Below are 25,833 nucleotides of genomic sequence, written 5' to 3'. Positions count from 1 at the left end.
TTTCATATGAATTTGACTATTTAAAATATTTCATATAAGGGGAATCATGCAGTATTTATTATTTTGTGACTGGCATATATCACTTAGCATATGTCTTCAAGATTCAACCATTCTATAATATATGTCAGAATTTTCTTCCTTTTTATGGCTGAATAATAATCCATTGTGTGCATATATATATATATATATACACACACACACACATGCACACACATACCATATTTTGCTTGTCCATTTACTGTTAAGCAAATATTGGGTTGCTTCTATATTTTGACTACTACTATGAATATGTGTGTACAAATATCTGTTTGAGTCCTTGCTTTCAATTCTTTTGTGTATTACTCAAAGTGCAATCACTGGATCATATGGTACTTATATTTTTGATTTTTTGAGGAACCTCCAAACTGTTTTCCACCATGGCTGCAAAATTAAACATTTCTGCCATGTACAAGAATCCTAATTCCTATATACCTTTTCCAACATTCACTTTTTTTTTTCCCCCCGATGGTAGCCATCTAAATGGATGTGAAGTGGTATCTCATTGTGGGCTTGTTTTGTATTTTCCCTAATGATTCCTAAGATGTTATATATCTTTCACATGCTACTGGCCATTTGTATATCTTCTTCAGAGACACATCTATTCAAGTCCTTTGCCCATTCTTTTTTTTTTTTTTTAAGTTTTAATTTATTTGACAGAGACACATAGTGAGAGAGGGAACACAAGCAGGGAGAGTGGGAGAGGGAGAAGATGGCTTCCCACCAAGCAGGGAGCCTGATGCCGGCCTCCATTCCCAGGGCCCTGGGATTATGACTTTAGCCCAAGGCAGATGCTTAACAGCTGAACCACCCAGGTGCCCTCCCTTTGCCCATTCTTGAATCAGGTTGCTCGTTTGTTTGTTCTTGTTGAGTTGTAGAAATTCTTTAAATATTCTGGATATTAATACCCTATCAGATATATGATTTGCAAATATTTTCTGCCATTCAGGGAGTTTGCCTTTTCACTCTCTTGATACCTGTTGATAGTATTCTTGAGGCATAACCTTGCCTAATGTTTAAGCTTCAAGTGGGCCACCTGAGGTAATCATGTCCCTTCAAGTTGTACTGATTGCTGCTGCTGAAGAACTGTTAAACAGAAAGAGCTGTATTAGTTATTTAGCAATATATAACAAATTACCCTCCAAAGGAGTGGCTTAATAATAAACAATTTAAAAAATCTTTTCTAGTTTCTGTGGGTCAGGAAACTGGGAGAGGTTTAGCTGGGCAATCTGGCTTGGATTTTCATCAGTTTCAGTCAGATTTTGGCTAAGGAAGCAGTTATCTTAAGCCTTGAATGGGGCGGAAGATCTTCTTCCAAGGAGGCTTATGTGTTTGATAAAGTGGTGCTGGTTCTTGGTAGGAGGACTCAGTTTTCCTCCTTATGGGCCTCTCTACAGGCAGCTTGAGCGCCATCACGATGTGGTGGCTGGCTTCTCCCAAATCAAGTCATCCAAGAGATCAAGGTGGAAGATGCGATGCCCTTATGACCTTGCCTCAGAAGCAAAATGTGGAATGATAGAACAAAAGTGAAAGTATGGTTTCTGTATCATTTAGCTGGCCCACAGAGAAAGACAGCCATACTGAGTCTAGCTGGGACCCAAAGAAGTTCTGGCACGTTGAGAACTGAAGTGTTGGTTTCTCCAGAAACAGCACCATGAGCTAGGAGTTGATGCTCTTCTTCCAAATGGTGAAGGTGGTGTGTCTTCTCCTTTGGCTTCCCAGGCAAGAAATAGGCAAGTGGGAGCACAAAGAAGCGTCACAGGTGAGGCAGAGTGGGTACTGCATCTGACAAACAGGTACGTAAGCCACATGGGAGGAAACCTTTTGGGGAGGTCTAGAGACACCAGGGGGACAATCTGAAGGGTGTTCATTTCTGGCATTCAAGCCAATGGTGTCTCACGCTATCACAACTTGAGTGTAAGAGGCAATATAATCTTATTTGTAGAAAAGTATTGATATACTATTTCTTTATTATTATTATTATTATTTATTTATTTATTTTTGAGAGAAAGGGAGACAGCAGGGGGAGGAGCAGAGGGAGAAAAAGAATCTCAAGCAGATTCCCTGCTGAGTACAAGCCTGATGCAGGGATTGATCCCAGGACCCTGAGATCATGATCTGAGCTGAAATCAAGAGTCTGATGGTCCATCTACTGAGCTACCCAGACACCCCACAATTACTATTTTTTTAAAATAAATCACTACTAGCACTTCTAACTGTTGACCAAAGAGAGTATCAAGTGTTTTGTCCCGTAATAGTGAACATCTACCACAAGCAAACTGTGGTTAAATTAAATGCTGCTACAGTATTCATTCCATTTGTTATTAATGCAACCTGTTTCATTTTTCATACTGTCAAAATAGGACCCAAAAATCTATATGTTTTTAATAGCTCATGTAGGGTTCTTAGGTTGGAATTCATATCTGTTCAAAGTTTGGGTAATTGTGAATTTTAATTTTATAAGCTGTTTTCAGAATTAGAACACTAAAAGCGTCCAGGCACCACAGAGCTGCCAATTGGTTTTGACCATTTCTCAGTCTATAGAATATCAAATGGAACTATTTTCTCTACTTCAAATGTAACACCAAAAGGAGATATACTTGGGCTGGAATTGAAGTTGGAAATGGAATTCTTTGTGTGTGTGTGTGTGTGTGTGTGTGTGTGTATAAAATTGACATGTAACATACTAGCTTCAAGTGTATAACATAGTGATTCGATATTTGTATACACTGGAAAGCAATCACCATACTAAGTCTAGTTATTGCCATTCACTACAAATTTACAATTTTTTCCCTTGTGATGAGAACTCTTAAAATTTACCCTGTTGGCAACTTTCAAATATGCATTATAATAATTCTGACTATGACCACCATGTACATTATAGCCCTGGAAATGGAATTCTCACCACAAACTAATAAACTCTTAGAACCAAGGGTGATCAGATCGGAAATTAAATACTACAGGCCTCAAGCACAGTGTCACTGTGGTTTTACACATCTTACGTTAAGAAGCTAATTCCACAAAATGACTGCTTCCCATTCAGGTGCTCCTGTGGCTTCATCATCCCGTTGGGGTCCCAAAAGGTGGAGTCATAAAGCAGCCAGCCAGGCTTCCTCTTGCAAGAGTTGCATTTTTGGTTATTAAGATTATGACATGCTAAAATATTTAAATTCGCTTAAATTTCAGTAGCTTAATTTTGTAGCAGCAGGGACCTATTTTATCTAAGCAAGCTTTCTCCTTTCTGAGGCTCCAGTGGAGTTGTGAATGCAGGAAAATGTTCGGTTCTAATGGGGATAATGATAAAAATGCAATTATAATTCCCCCTAGCTCACAAATGGGCTCACCATGTAGTTTCTCAAGTGCTTTGAAAGAAGGAAGCTGTATAAATGCTAACTAGCTACATCAAGTGCTTTAGGTACGGCAAGAAGTAGCCAAAAGCAGACTGGAAAAGGTACCATAGGAAAGAGAAAATCATTCCCATTTTAATTTTGTTAAGAATGACAAAGTAAGAGTATGATTAATCATGAGGGCTAACTGTCATGTAGATGCCTAGGATCCCCATTTAAATGTTATATTTATCCTATAAAATCTTTCAGTAGGCTTGGGGCACCTGGGTAGCTCAGGTCATGATCTCAGGGTCCTGAGATCCCTACATTCCACTCACACCTCTCCCCCACTATCCCGCCAAAAAGTGTCTTCCAATAGGCTTCCAAAACACACATGGGAAATATTGGGCCTCATTAGATAGCTCAAGAAATGCTGAATTTTGTACTTAAGTGGCTTAGAGATTGCTTGTCTCAATGCCAAGCCCCATTTTGCACTTTAGAAAGCATTAGCTACTTGATTCCCAAGTCATAGCTGAGCTAAACTTGGGAAAGCACTGAGGAATACTTAAAACAATGAAACTGAGCAGAATGCTTTAACGTTCAGAAGATGATAGCATCTGTAGGAGTTTGGGGGTGGGGGATACATAGAGCAAATGAATAGGAAGAAAATCAAACCAGAATTTCTTTTTTTTTTTTTTTTAAAGATTTTATTTATCTATTTGACAGACAGAGATCACAAGTAGGCAGAGAGGCAGGCAGAGAGAGAGAGAGAGAGAGAGTAGGAAGCAGGCTCTCCACTGAGCAGAGAGCCTGATGCGGGGCTCGATGCCAGGACCCTGGGATCATGACCTGAGCTGAAGGCAGAGGCTTTAACCCACTGAGCCACCCAGGCTGCCCCAGAATTTCGTTTTGAGAAGCTTTGTGGAAAAGTTCCGAGTTTTGAAATAATTTTTTTTTTAACCTCACATGTTCTCATGATACTTTCTGTTCAGTGTCTCTATGTTTGGTATGCAAATTCCATGTTTTACATCTGTATTTTTAAAAAATTTTAAGGACAATGTGTGATTCTGTTGTTATTTGTTAAACAGACAAAAACATGTGGATACTTAAAAAAAATTCTGATAGCACTGGTTTAGGAGTTAAGGGAACAAGTGAGGGTTCCGCAGTGGGAAATAAGTTTGTGTTTCGTATTTTCCCAACTCCTCTCTCTAGGTCCTTGGCAGATAGAGTAGTTTTACTTTGTCTTGTTTTCCTTTTATGCAAAACAAGCATAAAATGTCCAGTGTTCAAACAAGGGCCATCCTTAAAGGGTGAGTATGAGTGTTATACTAGTGTTACATGCCAGAAACTTATCTCCAGGGTGAGGCGATTCCCTTGGGTGATGTGACATTCCATTACAAAGGGATGGCCCAATACAATTGGCTTAGGACATGAAGCATGCTCTATGCCTCTCCATAGTAGGCAATCGGGAAATATTTACTGAAAAATTTCTCCAGCCTGAGCCTCTGTTGAGACTCTAGGGATGACTCTTACCCTCATAACATGCAATGGACTCATCGTATCTTAATGATTTATTGAATCATGATTAACACATAAAAAACTTATGGTTGTTTTCTTTAGGAAGACTCTCATGAAGAATAATGAAATAGTATTTAAATATTTAAATGAAGAGCCCCATCTAAAGAGAGGATATTATATTCTAAAATGTGGTGGAGAAGGGGAGAGAAGCAAACACATGATTGCAGTATGTGAATCATCTTCAGCTCTGGCCCTAAGTACCAGGCAGTCTTACTTCCTTTTTTGTTATATTGTAAGGAAGAATTAGAGGTAGTTATTGTTTTCGGAGGAATTGCTTCTGCACAGAAGTCCTAGCCATTTATGCAAACGGAGTCTTTTGGGAAGAATTCATCATTTTTCTGCTTTTTGGGAGAAAGCCCATGAGAGGCCACCATGTCCCTGAACTCAATGATTGTTTCAGATGATACATGTGAACTCTACAGTTCTCAGAGCAACAGGAAGAGGGGCTGCCTGCCGTTGATGGCGAAGGTTGTCATGCTATAGTTCCTATTTGCTGAGCAGTTTTATGAGAGTAAACTGATTTACAATCATCAAAGGGAGAAAGGTCAGTTTGTGGGAGCAGATTTCCCCATTCATCACCGTATTTTATAGCCTTGTTGGTGATTTTATTTTCTGATATTAAAGTAGTCATTTTGGTCTTGCTAAAGCTTTTCCTCGACTGACTTATTCTGACATAAACGAGGGAGGGCTGCACATGTCAGAGTTTGTGTTCGTCCATCTCAGCTCCTTCAGACCGGGATAGCCGACACCAGGGTGAAGCATGAGAGGTCACTTACTGATCTACTCAGGGTGGTCTGGCTTGACACTGAAACTCTCCTCCCCCATTCCTCTTCCTCTGTACCTCCGTCCACCCTGACAAATTTCAACAGTCTGAGAGGATCTATGAAGTCTGCAGAAGCAGATGTCACCAGGGATATGATATCAGAGGAATGACAACTTGGGAAATAGGTTAAGAGGTCGCTTCATAGCTGACAGAGGCAAAAACCACCATTCGCCCTCAGGCCTCAGGTTTAATATCCATGCCCATAAAGTATAATAACCATGGGACATCCTCAAAGCTCATTGCATTCTGCCAAGAAACCCTAAGTAAATACATAAGGTGAAAATCATTTGTAAAAAAAACCCAAAAAACAAAAAACATTTGTAACTTGGATGTGGATCACAGTGTGGCCTTTAGGATCATTAAACATTATCTATTAATATAGAACACGTATTGCTATGTGTTAAATAATGCTACATGTGGTATATGAGATATACCTCCTCTTCTCTAAAATCATAATCACAATGATAACATTATAATCTCCACAAAATAGTTTAAAATAAGTATACAAGATACAAATCTCATTCCACAGAGAGTTTATTTACATTTATTTAACCCTTTGCTCACCCTCATGGTATTCGGATTGATATGTATAGATTGCTGGACTGTGTGGACGCCACCTGACTGTCATTATCAAGGCCACTAGTTATGAGAGGGAAAAGTTTGGGGGGTTGAGGGTTCAGTCCATTAAGTGTCTGCCTTAGACTCAGGTCATGATTTCAGGCTCCCTGCTCAGCAGGGAGTCCCCTTCTCCCTCTCCCTCTGGCCCTTCCCACCCTCCATGCTCCTGCTTGTGAGCACACATTCTCTCTCTCTCTCTTTCTCTCTCAAATAAATACATAAAATCTTTTTTAAAAAAAAGTTAAAGTTTTTGTTTATCTTGTTCATCATTTATACTTCCAGGATCTAGCATAGTGCCTGGTATGATATACTTTTTTTTTTTTCCTTTCAGAAATGAACATTTATTGATATAGAAAATCTGATTTTTGTGGGCTCTCAGAATTCTAGATGAGCAATCTGTGCAAGTCTCCAGAGATCTGGCTCTCCCTGAACTCATGTAAGGCGGTCGCTTCTCACCCTCTTTATCTAAAACCAATTTGAGCATTTTTCCCCCTTCCCATTCCTCGTATCCCAATTTTTGTACTGATATGATTTTTTCTTAGAAGCGTTGTTGAAAACCTCATAGCCACATTTGGCCTCTCTCTCACTGCACAGTGCAACAAATCAATAAAAACTTTTTAGGAAATTTTCTTTACAAATGTTTCCTACACTCAAAAGTTATTTTCTTTAGACTCTCTCCCACTTAATATTTACTTGTTGGTTGACCTGTTTTTATCCCTTTTATTTTTATTCTGGCATTTCCTGCTCAAAAACTATGAGTACCTCCCTACAATCTATAAGAAAAATGCACCCTGCCCTGCACATGGGGTTTTCCATAGTCTGTCTCCAATGTACATTCCCAGTTTAGCTCCATTGGTCCCAAACAGAATCCCTTCTCACTGTTTGTGCCTGCTCCTTCCTACAGGTGGAAGCTCAGGCTGGAGCCCCTGCCCTTCTGCTCCAGCTGCCCCTGTTTACTCCAAGCCTCCCTGTAAGGGCTAAGCCTTGGGCAGACAGGTCTCAATTCACCTTCCCAGCTCTGCTCACTTGACCTTTAACCTTATCCCTTCTAATGTGAGTTACATTTTCAAGTTCTCCAGGCCATCTTGTGCAATCAGATTTTTATGGGGTTTGACTTCTTTTGTTTTATAGCTTTATCTTGCAACTTGGATGATGGTTGCTATAAAATGCAAGATAAAATTTTAGAAAAGAAAGTATTGCTAATACTATGTCAGTGGCAAACCACAGACGTATACCATCCCTTGATTTGCATTCTGTCACATCCGTTGCAAACTTAGAGTGAAGGTCTCTTCCAATTTTGTGTCCCAGGCCGTCCTCCTTTGGAACTAGGGAGAACAGCTGTGTGAACCTCCAGGACAGCCCCCCTCATGGTCTGCAGGGCTGCCCTTCACTGGCTTGGAATCCTCCTGGGGAAACTCCTTTGGGTAAAGTTACCTCTGTGGGATGACCCTTGTGCTATAGAATGTATGTTTATCCATGGGGTGATGGCTCTGCCCCTTTGTCATCTTCTGCTCACAGAGCCACTGATCTAAGGTCCAGTGGTTTTGACTGTCCCCAAACATACTAGCACTCACTGAGAGGTCTGGGAGGTGCCAATATGGCTGCTCCTTCGGCAGAGTGCATGGTTCAACTCATGACCCATCAGAATGAAGTATCCTTGGAGTCTTCCACCCACTGGCCACTCAGCCACTTCCGCTGTACGGAGGCACAGGTGGTCTTTCACTGAGGAGCTGCACACTCTTCTGTGATGAGGACAGCGTCATCTCCAGGAAGGGACAATCATCACTACAGCCATGGGGACTGTCTAGGCTCCCTGTTACGATAGGGATTAGCATTCCTTCCCTCAGGGACTGGCAGTTTGTTCCTGGTGAAAAGATACCACAACAATGCCCAGTGTACAAACAAACATTGGACAGGATGCCGACTCGGCAAAATATCTAATTTGATTCATGATGAGTGAATACTCTGATTCCCAGAGGAAGGTGAATTGTAAATCACTGTATCCTGGATTTTTGCATTTTATGGGAACTGACAGAGGGATGCTAATTTTTATTTTTGCCAAATAAAGGCATTAATAATAATCTATCTTGTATTCATTCCGTCATGAAAAAAAAAAAGTCTCTGATTCCTACTTAGAAAGATTTTTTTTTTTAAAGATTTTATTTATTTATTTGACAGACGGAGATCACAAGTAGGGAGAGAGATGAGGAAGCAGGCTCCCTGCCAAGCAGAGAGCCCTATGCGGGGCTGGATCCCAAGACCCTGAGGTCATGACCTGAGCCGAAGGCAGAGGCTTAACCCACTGAGCCACCCAGGCACCCCTAGAAAGATATTTTTAAATTGAGTATATGTATCTTTGTGATTCTTATTTTTCTCAGTTCGCTGACGCTGGGTGAAAACTGGTCCAGGACCTGGCTCTGGGTCACTGGTCCTGAGTTTGGGAACCATTATTCTGTAAAATTTGTTCATTTAACTGAGGTATCCTTGAAGGTCCTCTTTCGGTTCAACAGTTATGGCACCCCTACTCCCTCCTCCTCCTTCTATCTATACATATCTTTACAATACATTTGAACAATTACTTGTTGTCCTGTAGTGTCCTCTGATGGTTTCATATATGGCTATCTTGTCTCTTGCAACCAGACTGTAATGCTAGGTAAATGGAAGGTAGTAGTTATTTGAATTTGTTTCTATAATACGCACTCATGCTCTGTTTAGAGGACGGCAGGTTATTCACACAATTGTGTGTGTGTGTGTGTGTGTGTGTGTTGGGAAGTTGGCTAGAATCCTCAGTTTATATAGTTACCTAAATAAAGGATGCAAATTCTTGAAAAATTAAGTGAGTTTGTAAAATAAGAAAACAAACCTTTGGAATTAAAAATCTCCATCTTCTACATTTCCTGATGAGGCTGGAGAGATTAACTACCTATTGAATAGACATAGCCCTGCATCTGAAGCACCTGTAAAGTCTCATCAGTTTTGATGATTTAGTAACATAGGGGGTAGCAGGTAGTTGAGTCTCTCCCCCAAAAATCAGAATTGTTTTTCATTTTAATATATTTTTTGTTTAAAATATCATAAAACATTCCTTAGACTGACAGTGGAGCTTCAATTTTTATGACTTTCTGCTTTAGCAGTTGAGGAAAAAAAACTAAAAATGAGCCCTCAAGTAAAATTTAAGTGGCAAAGATTAAAATTCAGAATTATGGGCTTTTTTTTTTTTCCCCATGTGAATGAGCATTCCCTTTTGGCTGGGAATTTTATGTGCTAGCCCTAGTTTCCCTATATTTGACAGTCCTTGAAAAAGTATTTAATTTCCTTCTTGAAAATATATGAACGGTTTTATTTTTTGAAAATATACCCTCTGGAGCAGCACAACTTCCCCTCCAGTTCATACACACTCATTTTGACTACAAACCAAGTGAACACTCCATCCGTCTGGCAAATGAATGATGGGGCACAATTTGGGCTCAGTTGAATGGGTGAAAGTGACAAGAGACAACAGCATTATCTTTGGGGTAGTTTAATATGCTGCGATTTATGTATCCACATGGCTGATTTGTGATATGTGCTCAAAACTGGACCTTTCAGTGAATTCTTGCTGTTTTCCTGAATGCACTTGGAGATTCATGTGCGTTTAGTCTTATGACAAAATTAAATCATTTGTCCTTGCCCAAGATGTGGCTCTTTAGTTGCTTTATGATTTTGTGATTTTATTTCAAAGAGCATATTTTTACAGCTACTCAATGAAATACACTATTAATCTTTTGAAGAGGGCATAATAATATGACTATTTCCCTTCAAGGTGTATGTGAGGTAACTTCATGACTATTAACTCCAGCTGTTATAAAAAAGATTATGGATGTGGCTTAAGGAAGTGGATAGTATTGACAATCTCAGAAAGGGAGTAAGAAAGAATCCTCTTTCCCCAAAAAGACTCACTAGAAGTGAAATATTTTTTATACTTCCCTGAAATGCTCAACATTTAGTAAGGAAAACCTGTAGCATTTTCTAGCCTTAATTTTTCCTGATTAATTAATCCTTTCAACAAATTATTTGTTGAGTGCTTCCCAAGCCTTGTTCTAGGTGTTGGGAAGGTAGTAGCAAATAAAACAGATAAACCCTCTGCCTTTGTGGGATTGATATTCTAATGAAACCCGATGAACTACTTTATATTTTAAAGAAGGTTGTGAACTTATTGAGCTTTATATAAAAGATTCAAATAGTTATATGGTGCAGCCTTACTAGTAAAAGAACAGAAATAAATAATTTAAGATTAGATTCCTAGGAGAACACTGAGCGAAGGGACATGGCAAAACCACCTTTTCCCCCAGATTTTGCATCTCTGCAGTGGCAGGTACATACTTTAGTGAATATAACTGACCCAGCTCTAGAGACAATCACATGGAACACACAGAAATTATCAGGATTATTTCAAGAAGGTATTGTGACTTTCTCTCAAAGATGTATGAAAACATTCTAAAATGCAGAAGAAAAAATAATCCTTTCATTTAGCCTGTGAAAAAGATTTTATTCGAAACAGTATCTGAAAAAACATCTTGCAACTGGCCAAATTTGGGATTTTGAGGTTGGGGTAAAATTTCAGGCAGAGCTGGCTCTAGTTGCAAATGAGATGCAAATGAGAAGCCAGAATTTGGACAACCACTTCTTCCGGTCTTGTATATATGACTTTCTCCATCTGACTTTTTATATATCCTGTTACACTCCATGAAGGGGAGAAGGGGGAGTACTGAACATCCATTCTGAAGACCTGGGTTTAAACCCCTCTTCTATTTATCATTCATTTGAGCATAGACAGGACACCTTGGCAAGCCCCAGTTTTTATCCATAAAATAAGGATAAGAATATCAATCTCAGAAGGTATAGGTAAAGATTAAATATGATGTATGAGAAAATGCTTTGAAATAATTATAAACAGTAATTCTTGTTACACATTAATAATTAATACTTCCTTAAAGAATGGAAAAGCTCTGAGGAACACAGAAACGGTTTGTATACTAAAGTCTGTCAAATGGAGTGACAAGTGGTGGTGTTTTTATTTTGGTCAATTTTTTCTGTCCGACGGTGCCTCTCCATCTGTCACCAATTATACCATGTATGAGGCTGCTTAGTCTGCCTACAGGAAGCCATATCAAGCCCAACTTATTCTGATCCCGTTACTCACTCTTGCCAGGCTGGTCCCGGAAGGGACTTTATAGGGAACGTACTTCCTGTAGATATGACCAACTCTAGAACATGGGACATCAAACATCTCTCCTCCACACATCCAAACCTAAAGAGAGGAAATTTAAAAGTATAACAAAAGAGAACAGTACAATTCAGATTAAAAAAAAAAAAGAGGAATTATTAGTAAGATTCATAAAAAATTTTTAGAATCTCTTGAAGTCTCTATATTAATAATTTCTATTTATCATAAAAGGTTAATCAAGAAAAAAACCCTCACATTTTTCAAAACCTAGATTCATAACAGTACAGACCCAAAATACTAGTTCAGTAAAGTCTAATTTCCAGAGATAGCATGTTGGCATTTTTTATTCTAGTATAATTTGTTCACAAATATTGCATTGCAGTGATATTTAATGCTTAGACATCTTATTATTATTTATATAGCTATTTGTTTTGACAATCTTGTGAAATCATTTGTAGAAGTAGCATTGGAATTTAAGTGTCAATTTAAAAATTTAAAATATAAAAAATGGAATTTTAAAAATAGGTGAATGAGTTAAGGAACGCTGACATATCCATACTTTAAGTGACATCTATATTCTGAAACCTTGACTAGAGTTCACCTTAAAAATCATTGTCACTTTCTAATTTCTCCTACCCTTAATCTTTTCTTAGGTACAGAAAAAAATTCATTATTGATGTGGACTCATGAAATATTAAACTCAAGGTATGTGTTAAAATGTGGTATTTTTATATGGTAACAAAAATTAATTGGTTATTTTTTATCATGACTATCCACTTAGACACACACTTAACCATGGTTTTATATAACAGAGTACATAGCTATCAAAGGAAAAATTATGGCAACAAAATCTAGGCATCCTATGCACTAGATTTTTAGCTATTTTCAATTTAAGAAAAAGTTTAAAAAGAGTTAGATACCAAAATGGTTAGTTTCTATTTCACTTGACTACACTACGGTGTTTAGATATTTGCTCAAACATTGTTCTGGATGTTTCTATTGAGGTGTTTTTTTCTTTGGATGAAATTAACATGTAAATTGGACTTTGAGTAAAAATTACGTCCTCTGTATTGTGGGTGAGCCCCAACCAATCAGTTGAAGACCTTACTGGAACAAAGACTGACTCCCCCCTAGCAAGAAGTAATTCTGCCAGCCAATTGCTGGTGGACTTGAACTGCAGCTCTTTCCTGGGTCTTCAGTCTGCTGGCCTTCCCTGCAGATTTTGGACTTACCAAGCCTCCTCAATCACGTGAACATGTTCCTTAATACAAATCTCTCTCTCTTAATATGTACATATTCCGCTGGTTGTTTCTCTGGAGAGCCCTGACTAATACAGATAATCAGCTTGTTTTAAAGTATAATATTGAAAGACAGAAAGGAAGATATTTCTGTCTTAATTTACATTTGCTTCCAACTTCTTTCAATAAGATGAATGACACCCCAAATGAGACCAGTAAATAAATAGTGATTAGGGTGATAGAAATCCAAGGGGAAGGCAATTTGATTACTAAAACAATATTAGTTGCTCTAAATAAGTTCGGGACTACTCATGGTATTAATTTCAACTTAATGGGAAACTTATTGATCTTTTGAATCAAGACATCAGAAGTCTGTGTAGGTGATTGAAGCTGATGGGGGCAGTGAATGTTCTAAACAATAATACCAACATCTGGAAAGATCTTGAGAGACTGGAGCTGTATTAGATTAAACATAAAAACGGTAAACATAAGGTCTTTGTGTCTAAAAATATTAACTCTTCCAGAACAGGGTGGGGTGGAAAAAGACTATGTAGCATAAAACACACATGACCAGCATAATATGGAGTGTTTGAGGAATAAAGGTCTGAATCTATTGGTCTGAAGTCTTATGCCAATTCCTGGGTAAATACTTTACATTCCCTTCTAAAAAGAATGACCGAAGTGAGAAAGGGATGCATACTGTGTTTTAGAAGAAGTGACAAAAAGAACTAGAGATATGAAGTCTTGAGAAGATTTAGAGAAACCCTTTTTAAATATTTGAAGATCCTACTATTTGGAAGAGGTTCTGTAGAACCTCTCCTTGAGGGATTAATAGGATAGAGCTATAAAAAGACAGATTTCAACTCAGTGGAAGAAGAACTTTCTAACAGAATGATTAAAGATAAAATGGGCTTCCTGCATTGCTAGTTGTGCTAAAATCTGTAGTAGATGACACTTTGGAGACAAGTATAAAACTTTGAGTGGATAGTTGACCTAGCTGCTATTTGAAGGTATTTCTACCAATAAGATTTAGCATTTATGAGGATGTACTATATCCTTTTTCATTTAATGCTCACAATTTAATGACAGACTTTACTATTTCCCCCAGTTATGTAGGTTGGGAAGTGATAGTCCAGAGGCTGTGTAACTTGTCCAAAGCAATATAACTGACCACTTGCAGAGGAGATTTGAATCCTAGTAGTCTAACTTCAGTGCCCATATGTTTAATCAATATACTATCTATAGTCAGCAAGCTTTGTCTGTAAATGTCAGAGTAAATACCTTGGGCTTTTCAGGTCATATGGTCTCTCTTGCAAAAGCAACTGTAGCACAGCTAGCTATATTTCAATAAAATAGGGAAAATGGCTACCATTCTGTAAGTTAAAAAGTCCTTTCAAATGCTGAAATTCCATGATTCTAAGATAATATATGTAGGACATTGTATTATTCAAAACTGGACACCATAATATCTCCCATTGCACATACTCCTCCTACAATGTAACCTTGGTACCTGTCTTGTATTGATTTGATACGATTTCAGATCCACTGTGTATGACTTAAGTGAAGTTGTTTTTTTGCTTCTATACTATGGACATCACCAAACACTTCTTTGTTTTGTTCAGTCTCCCAATAACAACATCCATTTCAGTAGAAGCATGCATATCCCGACATGCTAGGTAGATACATTTAGGTGACAGTGTGACAACATGGTTCTTTAGGAAAGTGCAGCTGTTGTGGCATTTATCAAATTCTTTATCTGTTTTGAAGGATGTGGCTTACATTTTTAAAAGACATTTCCTGGTAGGATCATTTGATAATTTCTTAAAAATAAACCCAAACTGTGTCATTGTCATGCTTAAGAATCTAATTCTCGGAGAAATGTTTTAAATTTACAAATACTGTGTCTTCGTTTGACAACATAAATATTTTAAAGCAATATTATTTTACTCATGAATGAGCACAGAGAATTTTTTTCATAATGTAGTTCAAATTGACTGAATAATTGAATGCTTGCCTTATTATATATTTTTTAAAGATTTTATTTATTTATTTGACAGACAGAGATCACAAGTAGGCAGAGAGCAGGCAGAGAGAGAGGGGGAAGCAGGCTCCCTGCTGAACAGAGAGCCCCATGCGGGGCTGGATCCCAGGACCCTGGGATCATGACCTGAGCCGAAGGCAGAGGCTTTAACCCACTGAGCTACCCAGGCACCCCGTGAATGCTTGCCTTATTTTTTAAAATCACTTTTCAATATTAGCTACAAACTGGAACTTAGACATAGAGAATGTTAAATTAAATGAAATCATACAATTATACCAGTCATATGGAATATGAAATTAGTTTCAGTAAGAAATTGATTGTCAGAAGATAGTTAAGGGAATATTATTATCGGGTATAAGTTGAAATATAGTATACTACATGGAAACAGTGATCTAAATTCTCAAAAGATTTTTATTAGTTTATTTACTCCAAAACCTGCTATCTCTCTGATCTTATTTCCTACTCTTCTTTCCATCCCCCTCTCTGCTCAAGCCATTTTGGCTTCCTTTCTGTTCCTCCAACATGCCAGATATCCTCCTACCTTAGGGCCTTTGTACTGGCTGTTTCCTCTGTCTGAAATTGTCTTCCAGATCTGTGCGTGGATTTCAAGTCTTAGCTCCAAATTCTCTTGCTCCAAACACCCTCCCAGTTTGCGCTCTGAATCCTCATCACTCTCTGCTCCTTCTCTCCTCAAAGCACTTATTACCTCCTCACTCAGGAGATACCTCACAGACTTACTATGCTATTACTTGTCTGTCTCTCTCCCCAACGAGGACAAAGGTCTTTGTGTCTTTTATTGAGTGATGTATCCTAAGCACCTCAGATAATGCCTGACACAGAGTTGGCGCTCTATAAATATTTATCGAATAAATAAACTATTGGTTTATTGATATAAAGTGAGGTTAATTCCAGACAACTGAGTTATTTAATGATAACCTACCATGTAGCTGCCTTAAAAATAAAAGCTGTGAACTCTAGTATAAACAAATACAAATTTCAAGAAAATAAGCTAACAACTTTATTTTCATTTATATGTGGATTATAATAACATAAAGAAATGGTTAATGTTAAAATATAACACATTATCTATAAATAAGTAATTACATTTCTGGGACTAGAAAATAACTTTCTAATTGTATGGTATGCCTTGAGTGTACTAAATTTGAAAAACTTCTTTAGATAATCGAAAAAGAAAAGATTAGATAATTGACCACCATCTATCTAGAAATTAAGGTACCTAAAAAGCTTTGGTGCATAGGTATTGGAAAGAGCTATGTCTATCATCAAACTATTTTTATGAGCCAGATGGAATAAAAATTTCACCTTTGGTTTGACTTAACCTGAGAGACATACACCCATACACACCATTGCTTTGTTTTATTCTTAGAAACTTGGGTGCTGGGGTTGTTCTTTGAGATCAGGAGAAAAAAAGAGCAACTTATTTTGACCTTTTTTGACCCCCATTTTCTATTTGCTGATCAGAACATAATACAAGCAGAAACTGGAAAATGTATTTACAGTCTTGAATGAGGACATGATAGTTTCTAGTCTCAGGGGAAAAGCTCTTGTTTCTTGTTTCCTGAACCATCTGCTTAGGATTTTTTTCAAAGTAAGAAATGCTCTGTTATGTCAGTATAAAAAAAGATTGTACCCAAACTGTCTTGCACTTAATGAGCTTTTAAGTGGCCTGGGAAGGGATAGCAGGGCTTCAGGGGTACCTTGTTCAGATCATTGCTTTGAAGGCACGGTGTTCATATTTTGCAGTAACACTTAGAGTCTTAAAAACAGTGATTAGGGTGGCGACTGGAGCAAAAAAAAACGAGATATATCACTTATTGTCTTATTCAAAATATTAAGTCTTGGGGAAGAAAGAATAAATTTGAACATCTTAAAAGTGCTTTTTAGGAAAAATATTATGGCTAAGAACATAATCCCTCATTTCCCTTAATTCATTATTTTATAGCTTAGAAGGTGCATGAGAGGCAAAATTTTTTTTTTAAAGATTTTATTGATTTATTGATTTGAGAGAGAGAGAGAGAGTGGGCACATGTACCTGAGCGTGGGGGTGGGAGGGGCAGAGGGAGGAGAGAGAATCCTAAGGAGACTCCCAGCTGATCCTGGAGACTGACCTGGTGTTTGATCTCATGACCCTTATATCATGACCTGAGCTGAAACCAAGGGTCAGATGTTCAACTGACTGAACCATCCAGGTGCCCCAAAGTGTTTGCTTTTTTTTTTTTTTTAATATTTTATTTATTTATTTGACAGACAGAGATCACAAGTAGGCAGAGAGGCAGGCAGAGAGAGAGGAGGAAGCAGGCTCCCTGCTGAGCAGAGAGCCCCATGCAGGGCTGGATCCCAGGACCCTGGGATCATGACCTGAGCCAAAGGCAGAGGCTTTAACCCACTGAGCCACCCAGGTGCCCCAAGTGTTTGCTTTTTATCATTATTTCCATATGTCTCCAGATTTCGAGTCTATTGATTAAATTTTCTGGATTCATCATCTGCTAAAAATAAATACAAGTTCTTTAAAAACTTAAAAATTGGCTATCTCAGAACAACATTTTTGGGGGGAACACTGTCCAAACGTGTGCTTCTCCTTTGTCCTTCAGTTGGGCTGTCAATCATACAAGCTTCCTAATGGTAGGGACAGGAACATGACTCAGGCCTTGCTGACGGAACTTCTTTCTTGAAGTTTCATTAGATTGGAACTACTACTATGACAATGAAGCAGAAAATGAAAGCCAGAGACCTTCCAGAGGCCACGTCTGAGGGGTGGAAGGAGAGTCTGTTGGAGGGAATGAAGCCAACAGAGAGACAAAGAGGAGATATTCAAAGAAATCATTATAGCAGTATTTGGGGCCTTATTTCCAGGCCTCCCAGAGGCTCACCCATTTTCTTGACTTCTTTTTCTTTTCTTTTCTTTTTGATTTTTTTTTTTTGAGAACTTTTAATTATTTATTGTACTGAATAGAAGTCTCTTGAGGGAAATTTTGTAGAAAAAGGAACACTGTATCTTAGAAATCTGCCAATCCAACTGACTCACTAAAGTTAAATTTAAGATTGGTTATAACTTTATATATATATATATGTGTGTGTGTATACACACACATATATATATTTTGTTTCAAGTTTTTATTTAAATTTTTGTTAGTTAACATATAGTGTAGTATTGGTTTTGGTAGAATTTAGTAATTTATCACTTATATATAACACCCAATGCTCATCACTACAAGTACCCTCCTTAATACCCATCACCCACTTAACCCATCCCCTTCCCAATTCTCCTTCAGCATCCTTCAGTTTGTTCTCTTTATTTAAGAGTCTCTTATAGTTTGCCTCCCTCTCTTTGTCTCCCCATCCCTATGTTCATCTGTTTTGTTTCTTAAATTCCACACATGAGTGAAATCATATGGTATTTGCCTTTCTTTGACTGACTTGTTTTACTTAGCACAATACACTTTAGCTCTGTCCACATTGTTGCAAATGGCAAGATTTCATTCTTTTTGATGGCTGAGTAATATCCCATCGTATGTGTGTATATACATACACATACATACATATACATACATATACATATGTATGTATACCCCCCCATTACATCTTCCTTATCCATTCATCAGTTAGTGGATGTTGTTTGGGCTCTTTCTATAATTTGGTTTTTGTTGATAATGCTGTTATAATCATTCTGGTACATGTGCCCATTTGATCACTATGTTTGTGTCCTTTGTATAAATACCTAGTAGTGCAAATGCTGGGTCATACGATTGTTCTATTTTTAACTTTTTGAGGACCCTCCAAACGGTTTTCCAGAGTGTCTAGACCAGTTTGATTCCCACCAACAGTGTAAGAATGTTCTTCTTTCTGTGCATCCTTGCCCACATCTGTTTTCTGTCTTGTTAATTTTAGCCATTATGACTAGTGTGAGGTGGTATTTCACTGTGGTTTTCATTTGTATTTCCCTGATGATGAGTGATGCTGAGTGTCTTTTCATGTGTCTCTTAGCTATCTATGTCTTCTTTGGAAAAATGTCTAGTCATGTCTTCTGCCTATTTCTTAACTGGATTTCTTTTCTTTCTTTTTTTTTTTTTTTTCAGTTCGCTTTCAGGAGTGTCATCTCCAATTTTTCCTTTCCTCTAAGTTAGGCTGAATTGGGTTTCTGTCTTCTAGTAAGGTAAAGAATCAGAAAACAAAACAAAACAAAACAAAAACCCTGTCTGAACAGTGGGAGTTTGAGTGGCTAGGAGTGCCAAGGGTATAATTTGAAACAAGCACAGTAGTCAAAAGCTACTCAGATGAATTGTCATTACAATAGAAACTTTGGAGAAGTGAAGGTTCTTCTAAGCTTCAGCTGATAGGCAATTAAATTTTTTTTTTTAGCAATATTCAATATGAAGAAATTTCATCAAAAATAAAAAATGTGAGCACTCCTCAAGTCTCATAGTGGCATTTGCATGTTATTTTTATCTTGGGGAGAAAGTGATACGCTTTCATCATATGGAACAGTGGAAAGAACACATATGTAGGGGTTTGAACTGAGCAGGTTACTCCCTCTTTCTTATTGTCTCATCGTCATCTTCTTGGGGTTTTGTGTCTACTTTATAAGACGGTTGCAAAGACTGAGTTAAGTAATACACACAGCACTCTTAAATGGCCCAAAATAGGTGCTCAAGAATGGTGGTCACATGATATATAGTCTACCTAGTGGTGAACCTTAATTCTTTTGGTATATTGGGTCTCTGTGGAGTGGTGGTTGTGTATACATGTGTTGACCTCTATGAGAGGGTCAGGGCATACGACAACTTACAAGTCTGTGGACATGCGTGTGTGAGAGAGACAGAGATTGTATTCTTAATTGTGGATCGATTTATGCTGGCCTTGTGTGTTGTAGGTTGTTGACCCTGATGTAGAGTATATAAATCAAATGCTTATACCTCCACAGTTAACCTGTATATATACTCTGAGGCTCTCTATGCTATCATTGTTGGCATTTGGGGTGAAGGGTTTAAGAATTGTAAGGAACGATTTTTTTGCTAACCTTCTATGAGAATGTCTTTATAGCTGGGGGGAAGCTTACTTGCTTTATGCATTTACCTGCCAGAAGCATTAGAATGATTAGGTTATATTTCCTTTTTCTTGTTAGGGAAAAATGGCAACCAGAAAAATACAAAAACTTAAAAAAAATGTCAATATTAGAGAACGATTTCAACAGAAAGTCAAATTGACCTTAACACAGGTACTGAATGCTGTGTAAATTGTTATATTTTGCTCACTTTACAACTGTCTATAAAAGCTAAAATAAAATTAAACAGGGAATTAGGAAAATGCCATCAGACATAAAGGAAGTAACAACTGGGAGGAATTCAGACTTGCCGCTAGGCTTATATCTAATGGACATAAAATTTAACTTGAAAATGCTCTGTTACACCTGAGGTACTTTTTGTCGGGTAATTGAAATGAATCTCAGACTGGGTTGTGAGACATTTAACAGCTGTTTCTGTTTATCTTTGAGTTTCTGAATGAGCTTAGAGTCATTTTAATATTTTCTTTGGAAGATCCATTCTGGGCATGTTGAATTAAAATGGTTATTTTTATGTCACCTAGGCTAAATATTGTAGGGAAAAAACCCCACAGGAACAACTTCAGATATTTTTTTGTGTATCTGAAGGTATAGTGTGCCATAAAAAGGCTTCTGTCACATTTTAGATACAAACTGCAACTATACTTCGAGGTACTTTGTAGGCTCAAAAATAAGAAGAGACCTCTAATATACGGTCTCATAAAAGCAATGAGAAGGTATATAAAATATTTTAGAATCATCCTTGGCATAAAAAGGATTTCTAATGAGCACATTTTATAAGGCTGAATTTACTTCTAACAAAACCATTTGTACAAAGCATCATCATGATAGTTTGTATAGAGATGGCTTAAGGGAAAAGGAGTACATTTCTAAAATGAGATTGAGTTGTACTTTCTAGGAGGCAAATAAACTATTTTAGGAGTATAAATTAAACACCCTTGGAGTTTTTTTTGTATTTTCAGACAACTGTGGAGAAAGTAAGAAATGCTTATTAATTAAAAGTATGGATTCTTTGCTGGTGTACTAGATGTTAGTGCTGGGAACCAAGGTTATGGAGATTAGCAAGCATGGGGCCTGGGGGACAGTGGCCTGAGAAGGGGGGGAATCATCTTTGGGATGCTGATGTGTTATTATTTTGTAATTTTTCCCATGAATCTGTGAGTCATGTAATATGTGGAATATTTGCTGCAAGCAGTGGTGTGGTGGCAGCTGGATAAGAGATACTGAAGCCTGGAGGAGAGAGGGGAAGAGGGAAATGAGGAGAGAGGGGAAGAGGGGAATGAGGAGAGAGAGGAAGAAGGGAATGAGGAGAGAGGGGAAGAGGGGAATGAAGCTCCCTGAGTCCAGATCCATGGAAGGGAGACCAATGCTGAGAACAACCTGAGTGAATTGCAGATTCTCTTTGCTCAAGGGTTTTCTAGTGGACCCAAGTTTCTGCTTTAGTTTAGAAATTTTGGGCTGTCTGTATTTGAGATTTGTCTCTAGAGTTTCTATTTAAGCTATCCTGATGTCTACATAAATGCATATTAACATATTAATGCAGATTTGGATGTATTTTAAAGATGGTCCTGACCACCCAATCTGTGCTCACCATGATACCACCAAAGCTCTGACCACTGAATCGAAACCGTCTCCACTAAGAGATAGACAAAGATAAACTAAAAATGGATAAAAGACCTCAACATGAGACAGGAATCCATCAGAATCCTAGAGGAGAATATAGGCAGTAACCTCTTCGATATCAGCTACAGCAACTTCTTTCAAGATATGTCTCCAAAGGCAAAGGAAACAAAAGCGAAAACGAACTTTTGGGACTTCATCAAAATCAAAAGCTTCTGCACAGCAAAGGAAACAGTCAACAAAACAAAGAGGCAACCCATGCAATGGGAGAAGATATTTGCAAATGACAGTACAGACAAAAGGTTGATATCCAGGATCTATAAAGAACTCCTCAAACTCAACACACACAAAACAGACAATCATATTAAAAAATGGGCAGAAGATATGAACAGACACTTCTCCAATGAAGACATACAAATGGCTATCAGACACATGAAAAAATGTTCATCATCATTAGCCATCAGGGAGATTCAAATTAAAACCACACTGAGATACCACCTTACACCAGTTAGAATGGCCAAAATTAGCATGACAGGAAACAACATGTGTTGGAGAGGATGTGGAGAAAGGGGAACCCTCTTACACTGTTGGTGGGAATGCAAGTTGGTGCAGCCACTTTGGAGAACAGTGTGGAGATTCCTCAAGAAATTAAAAATAGAGCTTTCCTATGACCCCACAATTGCACTACTGAGTATTTACCCCAAAGATACAGATGTAGTGAAAAGAAGGGCCATCTGTACCCCAATGTTTATAGCAGCAATGGCCACAGTCGCCAAACTGTGGAAAGAACCAAGATGCCCTTCAACGGACGAATGGATAAGGAAGATGTGGTCCATATACACTATGGAGTATTATGCCTCCATCAGAAAGGATGAATACCCAACTTTTGTAGCAACATGGACAGGACTGGAAGAGATTATGCTGAGTGAAATAAGTCAAGCAGAGAGAGTCAATTATCATATGGTTTCACTTACTTGTGGAGCATAACAAATAGCATGGAGGACAAGGGGAGATGGAGAGGAGAAGGGAGTTGAGGGAAATTGTAAGGGGAGGTGAACCATGAGAGACTATGGACTCTGAAAAACAATCTGAGGGTTTTTAAGGGGCGGGGAGTGGGAGGTTGGGGGAACCAGGTGGTGGGTATTGGAGAGGGCACGGATTGCATGGAGCACTGGGTGTGGAGCAAAAACAATGAATACTGTTATGCTGAAAATAAATTAAAAAAAAAAAAAAGAGGATAGCAAAGCCAGGGGCCTGTAAAAGCCCAAAGAGACCATCTATGGGTATCTAGTCAGATATCAGGTTTAATGTGGTAGTCACAGGGCACCTGTAAACAGTGAAGCTCAACCCCCCACATCCCCACCTCAGCATACAGATGTAAATATTTTTAAAACATTATGCCAGTCAAATACAACCATCTCAATTCTGGGACTCTATAATATTGGTTGGCTTATTTCCTTTTAGCACTTCCAAATGTCAGAAATTATCTTGTTTATTTATTCTCTTATTTATTTATAATCCATCTCTCCTCACACTACAACCCACGAGATAGAAAACTTGTTGTTCCTGTTGATTATTATATTCTCAGGGTCTGACACGTAGTAGGCTTTCAATAAATATTTGCTGGATATATGAATATGTCTATGAATGTTGTCTGCATATGAAACTATGTATTGTAATTTTATTTTTAAATTTTTATTTATTTATTTTAAAGATTTTATTAATTTTTTTGAGAAAGAGAGAGAGAGCAAGTGAGCACAAGTAGGGGGAGCAGCAGGCAGAGGGAGAGGGAGAAGCAGGCTTCTAACTGAGGAGGGGAAACTGATTCGGGGCTCAATCTAAGGACTCTGGGATCATGACCTGAGTAGAGGGCAGATGCTTAATGGAATGAGCCACCCAGGCACCCCTACATATTGTAATTTTATAAGTACTTAAATATATACTATATTGCACATATAAAATTATATATATTTGTATATTATAAATTATATATAAAAGTATATTTATATATTATACAAATAATTATATATTTATTTATATAAATTATTGAATATAAATAACAAAATATCTTCCCTTATTTAATTTTTGTACATTTTTAAAAAAGATTTTTATTTATTTATTTGACAGAGAGAGATCACAAGTAGGCAGAGAGGCAGGCAGAGAGAGAGGAAGGGAAGCAAGCTCCCTGCTGAGCAGAGAGCCCGATGGGGGGCTCGATCCCAGAACCCCGGGATCATGACCTGAGCAGAAGGCAGAGGCTTAACCCACTGAGCCACCCAGGCGCCCCTTGTACATATTTTCTGTACCTTGCTTTTTTCACTTAGCAATAGGTTTGGATACTATTCTCTAATAGTAAAAATAAAACTATTGCATTCTTTTAAAAGGCAATATGATGGGGCACCTAGGTGGCTCAGTGGGTTAAACCTCTGCCTTCGGCTCGGGTCGTGATCCCAGGGTCCTGGGATTGAGCCCCACATCAGGCTCTCTGCTCAGCAGGGAGCCTGCTTCCCTCTCTCTCTCTCTCTGCCTGCCTCTCTGCCTGCTTGTGATCTCTGTCAAATAAATAAATAAAATCTTTCAAAAAAAAAGCAATATGAGGGACGCCTGGGTGGCTCAGTTGGTTAAGCAGCTGCCTTCGGCTCAGGTCATGATCCCAGCGTCCTGGGATCGAGTCCCGCATCGGGCTCCTTGCTCATCAGGGAGCCTGCTTCTCCCTCTGCCTCTGCCTGCCATTCTGTCTGCCTGTGCTCGCTCTCTCTCCCTCTCTCTCTCTGACAAATAAATAAATAAAATCTTAAAAAAAAAAAGACATTATTAAAAAAAAGCAATATGATAATCCATGTTGTAACTAGGTTATAATTAACTTAATCAGTCTCTTATTGATATATATTCTAGTTTTCCATTTTTTTAATCAACAAAAACAAGAGTGAGATAAATATCCTTGGGCATAAGTCATTTCTCACAGGTGGGAGTCTTGTTGTGGGTTATGTGACTAGAAATGAAATTGAGCCAACACAGATGCACAATGAAAATTTTGTAGAATATTTTCTTATTGCTCCCCATAGAGGGCATATGATGTTTTGCTACTGTAATTGGCCATGTTTGAGAGTGTCTCTTTTCCTACACCATGATCATTTAGGTCGTTACCAATCTAATAGGTGTTATTGGAGTTTTAGATTGTTGCTAATCTAATAGGTGAAAATATATCATTATAGTTTTAATTTGTATTTTTCTTATTGTAATTGAAGATGAGTAACTTAGGAGTCATTTACATGTCTTTTCTGTGAGCTGCCCCAATCTCATTTCTATTTTGCTTTCCAAAACTATTTAATCTTCCTGATTTGTAGTTGGTCTTTATGTATTAAAGCATATTCGATGCAAATAACTTTACTCAGATTAGCATTTCACTTTTGTGTGTTTCTTCCACAGAGAATTTTTATGTGGATGAGTTAATCTTTCCTTTCATTGCTTCCAGTGGATTTTTAATTTATTTTTTTAAAGTCACACATAGGAGGCTTTCCCCATGCTAGTTCTTACAGGATTTTTGTAGTTTTTATATATTTTCATTTTTCATGTTTAAAATGGTTTATCTTCTTGGGATCTATTTTTTAACAGGAAGTGTGATACATTATACACACACACACACACACACACACACACACACACACATATATATATATAAAATATATATCCAACTTTATTTTTCTCCAAAGGAGTAGTTGTCCTATACTATTTACTAAGAAATCAACTATCTTCCTCTTGAAGTGTTAAGTCTATCTTATACTAAATTCCCATATTTATCTGGATTTATTTAAATTCTGTGCCAAAGATATCTCTGTCTATTCATTCAAATTTTATTTTGTATTTTATTATCAGATATTATTAACTCTTCATCACTGTTTTCCCAGAACTTTTCTTATTATTATATTTATCTTTTTTGCCTTATGAAATAGAAGCATTGTGTCTAGCCACCCCTCACCCCAATAAAATTCATGCTACCACTTTTACTAGCATGCTTGGGGAGGATTATCTTCTTTATGACTTTTCATGTATTCAAGTCTTGTGTGTCCCTCAGTAGCATTATAATCTTTCTTCATGAGGTCTAGGACATTTCTTAAGCTTACTCCTAGCTGTTTTTCCCCCTATTATCATAAATAATGTCTTCCTTTGGGGTTGCTGTTTCTATATGTAAATGCTATTGTTTTCTCTATATTTACACACACATACACACACACACACACACCCCACATAAACATTTCACCCAGGC

General features: G+C 37.8%; 1 protein-coding gene across 2 annotated transcripts in view; it reads right to left on the bottom strand.

The window, feature by feature from the left end:
* The window catches only part of GALNTL6 (polypeptide N-acetylgalactosaminyltransferase like 6), a 1,244,643-nt gene that overhangs the window by 82,881 nt on the left and 1,135,929 nt on the right, over positions 1 to 25,833 (bottom strand). For both annotated transcript variants that reach the window (XM_047717401.1, XM_047717402.1), the window contains one exon: positions 11,564 to 11,671. In XM_047717401.1, coding sequence (XP_047573357.1) covers positions 11,564 to 11,671 — 108 coding nt within the window. The remainder of the gene's footprint in view (positions 1 to 11,563; positions 11,672 to 25,833) is intronic.

The sequence above is a fragment of the Lutra lutra genome, chromosome 2 (assembly GCF_902655055.1).
Source record: "Lutra lutra chromosome 2, mLutLut1.2, whole genome shotgun sequence".
Taxonomy (NCBI): Eukaryota; Metazoa; Chordata; class Mammalia; order Carnivora; family Mustelidae; genus Lutra; species Lutra lutra.
The sequence above is the reverse complement of the archived record's forward strand: the minus strand, read 5'-3'. Positions and strand labels throughout refer to the sequence as shown.